Genomic DNA, 15,482 nt, shown 5'->3' with positions numbered 1-15,482 from the left:
TTATGTACATGGATCCACTCAGATTGATCCTGTCTGCCAAGAACATGAAAACTAGATAATCTGTGCTCATGCCTCTCAGATGGGAAACCTTTGATGTGCTAGTGTGGTCTCAAGTTGGATAGAGCCAAGACCAACTTCAAGGGAATCCTAAATCTGAATATCTGTATTAGTTAAAAAGTGTTAAGAGAGAAATTGCCATTCGTATTTTTCCACTGTTCAAATGGGAAAAGCAATTAAAATGTCAGTCTTCACTTTCACTCTGTAGAAATTTAATATGATGCAACAATAATTCCGCAAACATGCCCTTACTTACAGTGGAAAAATCTTCAGCCCGTGTTTTGAAAGCCCAAACGGCAGAGAATCAGATGTGTAAAACTCAAATTGCCCAAACAAATAAGTGGTCTCTCTTCTAAACTTTATAATATATCCTGCAACTTTAATAGTTAGCTCTTGCCCTGTATAGTTTACGGAATTCATACTTCCCTCCACCAACGCAGAGATCTTAGGCAGATATCTTCCCTTCTCCTACTGCCATTCTAAAGTTAAAAATAGCTCTAAAATTCTACAGAATTATATTCTAATTTCCATCAAAGTTGTCATTGGGTGTGGGATTTTTTGAATAAAGAGAAATAGGCTAGCATTTCAGAACACCACGCCTCACGAGACTATGACTATGGCTGTTCTAATCTTTAAATAGGATCCTCTAGTAATGACCACAGGATATATTTCTAGGTGGCCCATATGGTTGTTTTTCAGATGTATTTCTTTTTTCCAGTGTATATTCTGCTTTCACGTGACTAATTTGCTTAAGAGTAATAAAAGCTTTAACAAATTCTAATCATTTTCTAACCTGCACAAAAAGTAGCTTGCTGTTGTGTATTAATTTAGTGCCTAATCTCAGCTCCTTCAAGGAGATCAGCAGTGACTGATGTAAGAGTGGAGTCTGCGCTTACAACATCTAGCAGGAATATTACTTATGGAACACAATATCTTAAATCATTTTGCCCAGAGGTGTTTATCGAATAATTTCGGAACTTTTAAAGATTCAAGTAAATGCATCATAAACAATGTTTCTAGAAAGGGAGAGTGGTCCAAGGAAGAATCCAAGTCCATATCAGTTTTCACATGGTTTTTGTGGAGAGAACATACTCAAAAAAACTCTGGACCTCTTGAGTTTTGAACAGTAAAGTCTTTAGGGGGATAGTGAGTGTGTTAGCAGTAGTTCTTTATATCATTAGGCTGAATACTTGCTCATATAATTAGAATCAAAAGTCCATTTTGTATAGAAAGATGCTCTTTATTAATTTAGGTAAAAGACATGAACAGCCGACACGTGTTTCGCCCCCTGTGGCGATTCGCGCCAGGGCTTTTTCAAGGCTATTTATATTACAATTTGTTCTTTTCAGTTCTTCATCCTAATTTGTATTATTTTTCAACCAAAATTCGTTTTTTCAAAGTAAAGATTTGTAAGGGAAAATCCCTGGGTTACGTAGTCGGGAGCCTGCAGGTAGGAACGACCTGCAGGCTCCCGACTATGTAACCCAGGGATTTTCCCTTACAAATCTTTACTTTGAAAAAACGGATTTTGGTTGAAAAATAATACAAATTATGATGAAGAACTGAAAAGAACAAATTGTAATATAAATAGCCTTGAAAAAGCCCTGGCGCGAATCGCCACAGGGGGGCGAAACACGTGTCGGCTGTTCATGTCTTTTACCTAAATTAATAAAGAGCATCTTTCTATACAAAATGGACTTTTGATTCTAATTATATGAGCAAGGATTCAGCCTAATGATATAAAGAACTACTGCTAACACACTCACTATCCCCCTAAAGTCATCATAAACAATGTCCCGGATGTTAGCACGTTTGTTATTAAGAGAGGGTGCAAAAAAACATTTCTTTAGACACATTCATTTAGCAAGTTAGTAATTCTCTGCTCAAATTTTAACAACACTTTTTAATTCTCACACAAGCTATATCTTCCAGTGTGAAACATATGCTTAAGCAGGTTTGGCAGCAGCAGAGGGTCCCAGATAAAAGATTGCAGGTGCAGCTAGCAGGTAGATTATTAAAGTTTGTTTCGAAAGAGTAGCAAGTGCATACTTTCTTTCACCTTGGTAGCAGGGTAATAGCAACAATTCAGAAAGACACGATAGAGACGGGTGTTCGTATAATGTAGTATTAAAGCTGATGATGTGAAGGTACAGACACCCAGGAGGGTGTCTGACGCTAAGGTATGAGGGGAGTGACTCAATGAGCGCCTGAATGATGCCAGGTGCAATGATAGGCAAGGTGGGAAATCCCACGTTTTTCAAACCTTTCGAATAAAGAGAATGCCATCTAAATCACAATGATCTTGTGGAAGAAATTTGCTGTGACTGATTGCCAGGTAGGAGAATGATTGATTACCAGCCCATGCAGGTGAAGTGAATTAAAGAAATTGTTCTGAGCTTATAGATCACTTGTGTGGTTATGGATAGCCAGTGAATGGGATGCATATGGGGAGAATTGTTAGGGAAAATTGAGAGCGAACTGCACTCTGGTATGTTGAACAAGAAGGGAGATCTATAGATAAAGAGTCGCAGTTGTCCAGTTGATTAAGCGATACTGCCTCTGCAACTATACGGCGAGAGGCAATAGAGATGAATGGAGTAATTTTACAGAGCAGCTGAAATTACAGAAAGCAGACCGAGATATTTTTTTTATCTTAGTAGCAATGTAAAGTGAAAGCTGCTATTGTGTACTGATGACACAATCCAGGAGTGAAGGCGAAACCAAAATGGCAAAGCTCCTTGTCAGTAGGCCAGATGGAAGGATTATTTCACGCCGGCTGTATTTTTGTTTTATGGGTATTAAGTTCACTGGTATAATGATTCATGTAGGAAACCACTGCTAGCAAGCATTACTGAACATTTGCATGAGCTGTAGGAGGGTGATTTATCCAGTCTAAATCCAAAAGAACGGATGAATTCAGCCAGTGGTAGAATATCCACATTGAAAAGCGTGGGTCTCAGTGATGAAACCAGAGATACTCTATGGGTCAGGGCTTTAAACTTGGATCTAAAAGGGGGGAGATGGACAGCCTGTGCGTGGCTCTTCACGCAAGAGGTGATCCAGTTCTGGAACTTCCCCCTGACTCTGCCCAGAGCAAGATGATGGGTGTGGTAAAAGGTCATGAAAGACCTTATAATTGGCTGCAAGATCAGGGAAGCACAGCCTTTCTGATCCACGAGCATTGAGAGGTCATCTAGCAGGAAGTGGAAGCTAAGGCATTAAATTAAAATCCAAATATCTACAGGCACAGATTGGAATTCCGAGACTTGGATTACTGCACCCGCACTACTTTCCCTAGAAATGAGGTGGACCCTGAAGGTGAGGTATTTACAGGGTCCAGTAATTACCTCATATAAATATCTTCTATTCAAGTTTCCACCAACTAAATGACACATAACATGCAGAATTTGGTCCCCTCTGCACCGAATTTTGCCTCTGTAATTACTGGGTATTTTTTTCCTGATCGATTTCAGCAAGTTTAATTCCTCATTACTTTGAATTTTTATCCTTGTGCAAACAGGAGTTTTACAGCCCGCTTGTGATCGGGCTTCTTGATATCATGTTTACTGGGTGTGCGAAACACCTCCCCCACATCAAGCGCACTCATCATATTCATTGTGTAGATTCTCTTTAGTGTGAATCTAGTCAATAGAAAATGGTAGCGAATGACTATTTTTCTATGTAATTTCTATATAGCTATGTTTTAAGCTATTCATACTTAGCTTTGTTGTTTGAACTAGAACATCCATGATTTTACAATAGGTTAAAGCTAAAGATTGTGCACATGTTGTCATTTTTAGGCGCAACCCCCCCTAATCCTTTTCAGAAAGGACATTTTGGATACAGTTTTAACCCAACTGAACAAAGCCTCAACCCACTTGGTAAGAATCTGTATTTTAATATTTGGATTATCATCCTGTTTCTGCTGTTTTATTTCATCTGTTAAACCACTTATATTTAATCATTACTATTGAATTGACAGTGTTTATGCACCAGTTATTTTATTCATTTTACACTTGTCTGCACATTACATATCTTTTCCATTTTATTTTTTAAGCACTTACTAGAATCCCTAGTAGCCAAAAATCAATGACTAAGTGTAACACAGAACATCTTCCGTCCCCCTGATTCTCCATATTAATCACCAGCTCTCACATATAGTGTAATGTCAGTCATGGATTTGGAATAATGGCAACTCCTTGAACCAGTGCCACAACCTGATTATGTTAGGTCTAAAAATAAAAATGCTGTATCTGGATGTTTTCTCCTAAACAGCACAGCACCAACAATGGTGCTTTCCCTCAAGTCTCATCATTGCCCACTCTGCTATCGAGCACACCATAGATGCTTACATCCATATCAACGAGGAAGAATGTTGTCTACCTTTTCTTGATTAATTGGTTTTCAAGTAACACCTTCACCTAATTCGGGAGAAAGTTTCTCGAGGCTAGAAAATTCTTCATAAGAACCGGAGGTCAATATAGGTGATGAAAATACATTGACCACCACAAATGTCACAAAATCTCTGGAAATGTCATATAACCTTGTAGATCATTCCGATATGGAACAGCAGGCATCCCAAGCAATTCCAAATGAGTTGCCCATCGTGTTGAGGCATCACTGATTACAACCCTGTCGTCTTGAAAGAGAACCACAACTCTCCTCCAAACAATCTTTCATGCGCTTTCTGGTAAGCTGCTTCACTCTTGGAGTGGATACTTAAGGCAGCACATAGTCACGAGAAGCCATGTACAATTAGAAAATGCTAGTTAACCAGCAAATCAAGTGCCTGAAACTCCATACCAGATCCATGCTAGACCAGATCTTCATCCACAGCAGTGAAGCTGCTATCCCGGAGATGGTAACTCCGACTCCATCAGATTACTTCTTGGTCACCTAGAACCATGACCTAAAGTTCCTTCTTGCAAATGGCAAAGCAGATCCCGTTGACGCAAAACTGTCCGAATCCGTGGAAATCAAACAGTTGATTTTTTAGAAAACATCCAGTGCATGGCAGACCACTCTTCGTAAAGACACCGGCCTTAGTTGGTAAGTAAAAATACTACACTATTATGATAGTTTCAGACGTGTCAGTACCTTTCCAATGGAGAAAACAAATATATTTCATTTGAGACTGGATCAAAAAGCAGCTACAGTAGAAAAAGAAAGTCACCCTTACTCAACCGCAAGGGAACAGGGTAAAAGATCAAATCAAAAAAAGTGATGCCCTTGGTTATCTAGCCTTAACTCAACAATATTGCACCTTCCTTACTCTGGTCTATTCCTATAGACCTGTAGAATTCATCTGACACTCTAATCATTCATTTAGCTGTTAGAAATCTATATTAAAAGTGAAACGACAAAAAGCACTTACAATCTACATAAGGTAAATACGTAGCCAAAAGAAAAATCTTATTATATTATTTTTATATTGATGAAGACAGAGAACCACAAATGATTCTGGTTTTGATCAGTTAGTCATACAATTATTCACATTTCATCAGATTAAATGCAATGCATACATCAAGTAAACATTCTATATTAAGCAAATATACATTTTGTATTCAACCATGTACAAAAAAGAACATATTATAATAAAAATTCACAGATAAAAATACATTAAAAATGTGTCGACACGTTTCAGTGGATCCTGCTGTGCGCACCACCTTCCTCAGGACAATTTAAAAACAATCTGTTGAGATGAATTCAAACATAAAACATAACCACTAGTTACTCTTGGCATTATATGTTACAAAACTTTTTTTACATTCTAAATAATCTAAATTGCTTTGATCTTGATACTGACACTCCTTGGCATATTCTACCATAATACATCTTTCTAGGAGGCCTACATCTCTATACCTGTGCTGATTATTTGTGGATCCCACTTTTAGTAATAGTACCATTCTCACACTCATCACTTTTTCCGATATTCTTACACATCAATCTGTCATTTTCTCTCTTTAACTTGAAAAAAAAATGCATTCTACCGTCTGCTCCCACATCCTTAGGTCCTGCAGATGTTGTTCCCCACACACCTTTTTCACAGCCTTAAACGCTCCACTTCTCACTTCTCAGTTTGGTAGCTTAAACTGTTCACATCAGCTATTACGATAAAATGCCTGGTGCGGGAGAGAAAAGCCTATATCACTCTTCAAGTTCCTATTATTCTTTAATTAAGTAGAGTAGTCCTGATGTTTTATACTTACTCTAAACATGGGAGATGTCTCCTCTACTGGTTTCACTGTCTTTATATCACAGTCTATGTTAAAAAGGGGTGGTGATTCCCTCTCGACTCCTCACAGTGGTCTGTGATACCTAGGCCAAGAAGGTGAAATTCGATAAATTACCTAGGCTAAGGCCTATGTATTTTACCAGGCGTTTCAGTCCCGCCTCCATTATTAATTTTACCGGATATCCTCACTTACTGCTTTATCTTCAGTATAGGCACTTCTCCTATGATCTCGGTGCTCTAACTTGATAGCAGATACACCACTTTTGATTTGTATAAACTGAAGCTGTTTCCACCTGGAGGGGGCTAAAACAGACACCCAAATGCCACGGGCAAGAACAGAAGCCTCATACTTCATGTGTGGTTTTGTTTCCAGGGTGCATTCTTAAGCCTGGCACCATCAGTTTGAAACCTGACATTGTATTAATTCCTTGCCTCACTGTAGTCAGAGAAAATACTGACAGGGTAAAGAGGACACAACCAATGTTGCATGTGCAGATGCATTTTTCCACTCCTTCAAGGCAACCATTGAGTCGAGCTCTTAAGCGCATTCATCCTTTTCTGTCTCAACTACTGCAACAAATATTATTTGGGCCTGAAAAAGAAATACATATTTACTTCAGGGGACCCACAACCAGTGTCCCAGATTCTACTCATTTCTAGTTTCATACTAGCTAAGTTGATATTGATGAGCTTTCGCTATCATAAATCTTTCTTGAGAGCTTTGCAAACTAGTTGGAGCTGCCTTTATGCAAGCACAGCTCTTTTTTCTGGATGCAAATGTACATCAAAGCTGTGGTTTCTGATCACCACAAGAGAGCTGTTGTGTGAAAAATAAAAAGCATATTGAAGTTTAGGTGACCCATGGCAAGCTCTGCACGAGCAAGCATTGTTTCAGGTGCAGGGTTTTCCCTTGCCAAAAAGAATAAACATTTTAATCCCCTTCCTCTGACAGCTGTTTTTGAGCAGTAAAATGGACCCTTTGGAATGTAGTCAGAGTATCTTCCCAAGAAGGTACCATATGTCGGGTATTAGGTCCTGTGCAGTTCATTACGTTCAACCTGGCAAACAAAAGCTTTATGTCAAGAGGATAAAATTTTTATAATTTTCCAATAAGAAAATGTTTGGTTAAACCTATCTGAAAGAGACTATTAGTTATAGATTCTTTACCTTAGAAGTACCCCCACGTGTCAGCCTGGATCCGGAGGATTTTTCCTTAGCAGTACCCCCTGTGCGTCGGTAGGTGGCTTTGGTCGACTCGCATTCGTCGTGGGTGTCGTGATCGCTGTGGTGACGTCACGGTATCAACTTAGACGCCGCCCCTGCACGCTGACGTCAGTTCTTTCTTTCTTCTGCGTCAGCTAGCGCAGATCCGGAGAGAGTGTGCACTATAGTCACTTTTTGAGTAACTCTTTTTTGACATTAGTAGACAACATTTTGAGTCTTTCGACTCCTGTTGTGCGAGGGATCTCCCGTCTTCTGACCTGCTTCAAGCCTTGTGACTCCTGTCACAAGTTGATGTCTGTCACGGATCCGCGCCTTGTGTGCCTCTGGTTTTTGGAGCGCAACCATGACCCAAAGTCGTGCTCAGACTGTCAGGCCATGAACCCGAAGTCTTTGGGGAGCGGTCCCGAAAGCATCTGGAGCCCCGGCAGTCGGCCCCGCGCTGGTCGAGAGGTAGGTCGTGGGACCGGCCGCGGCGCCATCACCATCCTTCAGCCAAGTCTTCTTCTTGGGGTAAGCCGAAGCACAAGAAGAAGTCGAAGAAGCATCGTCACTCTTCGCCTTCTTCCCGTCCTTTGGCCGGTGCGACACGGGACCCGGAGCGTCGTCACTCTACTGGTCAGCCTTCGGAGCCTGCTTCTTGGACTGCTCCGTGCTTCCCTCCCTTTCCAGGAGCCAAAGCGTCCCCTGCCCAGCTTCGAGCTTTCTATGAAGCACTTCACGGCATCTTTGGGCAGCCTGACTCCACCGACGTGCCTTTGGGTCCTGCAGACTCGGTTGGGGACTCCGGGCCTTCAAGGCCGGCTACTTAGGCGATGGAGGGCCCGAGGATCCAGGCCTGGATCCGGATCAGTGCCGGTCGACCTCACGGTACCTTCCCCAGCAGCGATGCCAGTGACGACCCCCGAGGCGCCGGCTGTGACCCCGACCGGCGTCGACCCCAGCCACACCCCCGGCTTGGACACGGAGCCGGACTGGCATTGACCGGTACTTTTATACCACTGTACTTTCCTGGTGTTACTCCCTCCCCCAACTGGAGGGAGCCTCCTACGGTGTGCTGTTGCGTAGGGCGGCTGAGGCCTTGGGCCTTGTGCTTCCTACAGTGGCAGTCAAAACTAACCTCCTGACTGAGGTGCTTCAGCCTGCGGCAGCCTCTTCGGATTCCTTCTGTGAAAGGAAGAGTATTGCAGGTGTTCAAGAACAACACCTCCGCCATGTGGACAGGGCAGGGTGAAGTTGTGCACCCTATGTCAAGAGACCCTTCCCCTCTGCACGTGGCTGGAACATCAGGGCATGTCCCTGGTGGTTAAACACCTGGCAGGTTCCCTAAACATATCATGTAAAAGTTCAAAGTAAAAGTTCAAATTAAGAACTGTTTTATGTGCATTAGGTGAAATATTGACTTTGGAGAAATTTATAGACACTGCCCTGAGGAAGGAGGCCATAATCATCACAGGTTTCCGAAACGTGTCGACGCATTACACAAGGGTTAAATTTGGAGTTGTCAGCTAATAGTTGGGTATAAGGAATGGAAATCTTCCCAATGTTGTCAACAAAGTGTCCAAATTAACAATATCAAGACAAAGTTTATTGTCTTGTCCCACATTTCTCCTACTCCACATTAGGTGGTTTTAACATGTATTGTGTAGGGTTTTAATGGAATTGTATACTGATTTATGTTTTTTATGGAAAATAAAAGTGTATATTTTATATGATAATTGTTTTTCTCATTGCTGACTATTTCCCAAACAATAAGTTGATAACCTATAACTGAGTGAGAGATCTTGAATGAGTGAAGTGACTGTTTGAACTTGAGATTATTTGACCCCCCAAAAGGATAATTTTTTTTTTACTTAACAGGTTCCCTAAACGCCAGGGCGGACAAATTCAGCGGCGGGTGCATGATGGATCACAAATAGCGTCTTCACTCAGAAGTGGTGCAAGGTCTCTTTCAGCAGTGGGGAGAGCCTTGGTTAGATCTATTCACCACTGAAGAGAACACGCAATGTCAGCAGTTCTGCGCATTGGAGTTTCCAAGGCAGCACTCGCTCAGGGACGCTTTTTGTCGCGAGTGGAATTGCGGTCTTCTATACGCCTTTCCTCTTATATCACTTCTGCCCAGAGTGCTGAAGAAGATCAGGCACGACAGGGCCCAAGTCATTCTTGTGGCTCCGGACTGGGCACAAAGAGTCTGGTATCCCGGGCTCTTGAACATGGCCTTCTATCCTCAGATTAGACTGCCTCTTTGGGAGGATCTTCTGTCGCAGCAGCAGTGGATGGTCCTCCACCCAAACTTGTCCAGGCTCCACCTCCTTGCGTGGAGATTGAGCAGTGACAGTTGACATCTTTCGACCTTCCTCCCGAAGTCTGTATTGTCATTTTGGAAGCCAGGCGTCCCTCTACTAAAACAGTATGTGCCTGTATTGTGGCATGGTGCGCAGCAAAGGCTGTGGATCCCCTTTCTGCCCACCTTTCTGAGGTTCTCCTCTTCATACTTTCTTTGGCCCAACAGGGCTCTGCTCTGGGCACCCTTAAAGGCTATCTTTTGGTCATTTTAGCCTTTCTTCGCCTTCCTGATCAGCCTTCTCTTTTCAAGTCCCCTATTGTAAATATGTTTCTTAAGGGCATTACTCACCTTATTCCTCCTATTCCTTTCGTAATGCCCTAGTGGGACTTGAACCTTGTCTTAACTTACCTTATGTGTGCCCCTTTCCAGCCACTACATAATTGTCCTCTCAGATTCTTGACTCTTAAAACTGCCTTTCTGGTTGCCTTCACCTGTGCTCGCAGGCTGAGTGAGCTCCAGGCTCTATCTTCCAAGCCTCCTTTCCTTGCTGTCCATCCGGACAAGGTTGTCCTTCGAACTACGCATTCTTTCCTACCCAAAGTGGTTACCTCTTTCCACATAGGACAAGCAATCACTTTGCCCACCTTATTCCCGCCCCAGCATCCTTCCAAGGAGGAGAGACTCCACCGTCTGGATCCAAAACGTGCCTTATCATTATTTCTGGATAGCACAAAACAGTTCTGGGTGGCTGTCCAACTCTTTGTTGGTAATGTGGGTGCCAAGAAGGGTCGGCCCTTGCACAAACAGACCATCTCTCGATGGGTTGTCCTTTGCATTAGAGTTGTTATCCCTTTGGGAAAAAAGGAACCTCTGGTAGGACTGTGCACCCATTCCACCAGGTCGACAGTAGCCACAACTGCTTTGGGACACAGAGTCGCCCTCAGTGACATCTGCCAGGCAGCTACATGGGCATCACTGCACACGTTCACTAAACATTATTGCCTGGATAGTCCGGTCCAGAGAGACGGCTTCTTTGGCCGTTCGGTTCTGGTGTGAACGTAGTTTGCAGACCCTCCTCCAGGGTTGGTATTGCTGGAGTATCTATTCTAAGGTAAGGAATCTATAACTAATAGACTCTTTCAGATGAACAAGTTCATTACCTTCGGTAATGATATATCTGTAAGAGACATATATTAGTTATAGATTTCTTACCACCCCACTCATCCTCCCTGTTCTGTGAACTGACTTCTAGAGTAAGGGACTCCCTTTCAGAGCCCTAGTTTTGTGCACCAGTAGTCAGTGTCTTGCATGGCCCTGTGCTTCTGGCGTGGAACGTTGTGTAAAAGAACTGACGCCAGCGCTCTGAGGCGGTGTCTAAGTAGATACCACTGAGATCATGACCCGGACGACAAAAGCGGAGTCGACAGACGCGCAGGAGTACTGCTGAGGGAAAATTCTCTGGATCCAGTCTGACGCCTGCGGGTAATTCTAAGGTAAGGAATCTATAACTAATATATGCCTCTTACAGATATATTGTTACCGAAGGTAAGTAACTTGTTCATCAATACCCTCTATAGAGCATGACAGTTTGACAACAAGGAATTTTTGTTCAACCCTGTTGTATGCTAAACGTAAACGAAGGCAATAAGATTAAAATTGAAAAATGTTACTGGGGGATGTAATTATTTGTATTCTGACTTTGTGTTGTCCTTTGACTTTGGAGTGTAAATCTTATTAACAGCCTCAGTAATTGCTGCATTGTCTCTATAAATCTACGTAGTTCTGTCCTTGAAATAAGAAAAATAGATTCCTTCATAGTGTCTATGTGTGTGAACGGAATATTGAGCGCTCATGATCTAGTGATCCTCCTGTAAAGATTTGCTTTATATGATTTTGGTTATTCATCATCTGGTTGTATTCTATTTTATCATGTGATTTTTGTTTAAATATTAAATTGTGTATGCAGCATGTTATTTGGGGACTATGTAGTTCACTATTACTACTTGTGGCCCACATACCACCTAAAATATATCTGGATCATTGATTTTGTATAAATATTATGATGTTCTATCACAATAATGCCACTTATTCTATGCCGTTATCGAATATATGTTTTTTGTAATAAGATATAAAATTTGGTAACTAAATACAACTTTTAAAACTTCGATGTGTGGTGAATATTGTATTACAGCTATGCTGACGACATTGGATATTATGCAAACAAATGAATTGTGTTTTGCAAGATTGTCGACCCAAACTATCTATCCTCACGCTCATAGTTTTCTATATGACATGATTATAGCCCAAGTGCAATGAGGGTTAGAGGGCAATCCTCCCTTTTTATTTCTGGACTCTTATGGAGTGGGCAACACTATATAGGATGCATTCATCTGTGTGTTGTTGGTTTTTTTTAGTGACTGATGGCTTCTTTCAGGGGTATGAAATGTTTGCCACTTATTCATACGTTGAGGCAGTGTCCCAGAGTTCAGGAGTTTTGAATTAAGGGGGTGGGAAACAGACTAACACAATCCAGGGGATACACTTAAGAGTATGTTGGTGAATGTCTGGGCGATTTAGCCTACTAAAATGCAGCAACCTTAAAGGATTGCTGGGCTCAAACTGGAACAGCTTGGTTCCGCCACATGTTTGTAGTTTGCTACTCAAAAAACTGTGTATACCAGCAGAGGTTGTCCTCTGGTGTTCGAGAATTATGGAGCGTGCAGAGTGGCTAATAAGTTCAAGTTCATGAATTTGAATAGCGCACTACTCACCCAGAGGGTCTCAAGGCGCTTGAGGGGGGTAGGTGCATTATTTATTGAATAGCCAGGTTTTTAGTTGCTTTCTGAAGGATAGGTGGTTCTGTGTGAGGCGGAGGTGAGTGGGGAGAGAATTCCAGGTCTTGGCCGCTAGGTAGGAAAAGGATCTTCCTCCCATGGTGGACCTATGGATGCGCGGGATTGCGGCGAGGGCTTGATTGGAAGATCGTAGTTGACGGTTGGGTGTGTAGAAGGACAGTCGCGTGTTGAGGCATTCGGGTCCTAGGTCATAGAGGGCTTTGTGTGCGTGGGTAAGGAGGCGGAAAGTTATTCTTTTGTTGACGGGGAGCCAATGGAGGTCTTTTAGGTGGCCGGAGATGTGAGCTTGGCAGGGGATGTCCAGTATGAGTCTGGCGGTGGCGTTTTGGATGCGTTGGAGTTTTTTCTGAAGTTTGGCTGTGGTTCCGGCGTAGAGGGTATTTCCATAATCCAGTCGGCTAGTGACCAGTGCGTGGGTGACTGTCTTTCTTGTTTCGGTGGGAATCCAACGGAAGATTTTTTTGAGCATGCGTAGTAAGTTGTAGCATGACGATGAGACTGCGTTGACTTGTTTGGTCATCGAGAGGGAGGAGTCTAGGATGAAGCCCAGGTTACGTGCGTGATCTGTGGGAATGGGTGCTGTACCCAGGGCCGGAGGCCACCATGAGTCGTCCCAGGCAGAGGGAGAAGATCCTAGGATGAGGACTTCCGTTTTGTCCGAGTTTAGTTTTAGACGGCTGTTTTTCATCCACTCGGCTACTTCTTTCATTCCTTCGTTGAGATTGGTTTTGGCGATACTTGGGTCATTGGTGAGGGAGAGGATCAACAATAAACTGAATAGACTGAATAAACAATGGTATGTGTTTTGTTACTTCCATAATACCTCTTGCCATTGCTGATGTATACTACTTATATGGCTCTCACTGCTACAGTGGTAATAATTAACTTATTAATGTTTGGTGCTAATGACAAGTCTGGTGAAAATATGGTGACCTGTGCTTCACCTTATCGTTGGAGGGATCATTTGATGCATTTATTCTTGGTTATTGCGGTGTTGGTATTTGTTAAAATCAAAGTTTGTTCTGCTGACCACTCGCATGGTTTTGAAAAAGTAAGACTTTTATGCTGTTTGGTTGATTGTCGATATGTTCATATTTATGATTCTTGTTTGGCAGTGTAATCTTATGTTGGTTTGAGTAATTCAGATGCAATTTTTTGCGCATTTTATATGAAGTCAATTTTGGCAGCTGGTAGCATACTGCTGTTACCCCTTAATGCTTCTACCTACTGCAGGATAGAGCATGGGGCACAGTGTCAGCCCATTTCACCCATTGGCTGACCTAACTCTGAGTGACAGCGTACTGTTCTTGCACAATGTGCACAAGCAGTCCCCTACAGTGCTAAGAACCACGGGTGCATTGTGTGTTTTTACATTAAAAATATATATAGTTTGGCTTTTGGATAAGCTTGTTTTACCTAAATCAGGGGCACGCATGTCCCTCAAAACTGCTACTGGACTACTTGAGTGTTTTCGTACAAAGACAAGACAAGCATTGATAAAGACAAAAGGTCGACAGTCAGTCAGTCAATGCCATACCTGTTGGCTTTGCTAGTGCTTGTCATATATGGTCCAGCAACCCTGACTGTTAGTTATATTTTAGCTCAAAACCAGCACAGCAAAAGGCAACAAGAAGGTTTGAGTCCAGAAAGTGCATTCTGAACGTCATTATAATTATCTATGAAAAGTAGTAATATACTAGTTGCCTCTGGGGAGCAAGTCTCAGGTGTTAGGTGCCAAATATGATACTCTCCGAGGGGTCCTGTGTAGGGCTGAGCAGAGTTCTGATGTTTTCTTACCTTTGCAGAGTTATTTTGCTATGATTTGAAAATGATCTCGCAATTCAAAAAACCTTAGGTTGCAGGAACTTTTTTAAACTTAACTCACAAAAAAGCATTACATATCTTAGTCCTGACTCACACATACCTATCTCTTGTTACTTATTCTGTGATTCTTTGATGAATAGCCTAAACACACAGGGCACTGACATTCTAACCATGTTGAATCTGTCGAGCAGTTTATTGTATGATCAAAAAGGTTTAAAAACAAGCCTGCAGGTCAGATATTCAGTGGAGAATATGCTACCAGAGGATTGTTCTCTGCGTTAGCATTTCCCCCAGATATACCAGGACTTTCCATTTCCACCCAGGTGTAAATAAGGCACTAACGTACACATTCAACAAAATACCTTCAAGTACCAAAAATACATATTTTCAAAAAAGTTTTGACAAAATCTTATGCTCCTTTCGATTCCTCCAATTTTTTCCCTGCAGATGAGCCTCCGAAGTCAATTTCCTTATCGCACGCCACTGGAATTCAGATTGGAAACAACAACGTCCTTCACATTGTAAAGCCAACGAGTCGATCTCCTATGTCGGACAGAGAGGAATCATTTGAAAGCATGGGAATATTCGGTAATATTTTCTCTTCTTTAATGTATTCCTTGCTTCAATAGGATCAGTGGTGTTTGTTGATAGTCTTGGAAATCTCCCATGGTCTAAGCCCACCCTTCTGATTGTGTGGCCTCTTTCCACTAGCCGTGCTGGGGCTGAGTACCAGTACTCGTCTTCCACACCTCCTCACCCTTTCACTCCTTGTGAATCATTTTTAGGTCTGGCCTACCAGACAGCAAGAGCTGTCTGATTGCGAAAAACCACTTATTGTCAGGTTACTGTAAGCGTCGATACCCTCCTCTGTTCACCATTGGCTGGCTTGATTGCCATTATAATGTGGTTGCTTCTTATTGCTTAGCTTGCATTGGCTTTCTTTCCTCTTCTTTTGTTTGTCCCTCCCCTAGAGCATAACCTTCTTGAGTCCTTCCACTAAGTA

General features: G+C 42.2%; 1 protein-coding gene across 1 annotated transcript in view; it reads left to right on the top strand.

Annotated features, from left to right (window-relative positions):
* The window catches only part of RIPK1 (receptor interacting serine/threonine kinase 1), a 231,933-nt gene that overhangs the window by 198,533 nt on the left and 17,918 nt on the right, over positions 1–15,482 (top strand). The window contains exons 10-11 of the mRNA XM_086965049.1: positions 3,858–3,938; positions 14,927–15,067. Coding sequence (XP_086821175.1) covers positions 3,858–3,938; positions 14,927–15,067 — 222 coding nt within the window. The remainder of the gene's footprint in view (positions 1–3,857; positions 3,939–14,926; positions 15,068–15,482) is intronic.

This window comes from Lissotriton vulgaris, chromosome 4_1 (genome assembly GCF_964263255.1).
Source record: "Lissotriton vulgaris chromosome 4_1, aLisVul1.2, whole genome shotgun sequence".
NCBI lineage: Eukaryota > Metazoa > Chordata > Amphibia > Caudata > Salamandridae > Lissotriton > Lissotriton vulgaris.
Note: the sequence above shows the minus strand (reverse complement) of the source record. Positions and strands in the feature narration are given on the sequence as shown.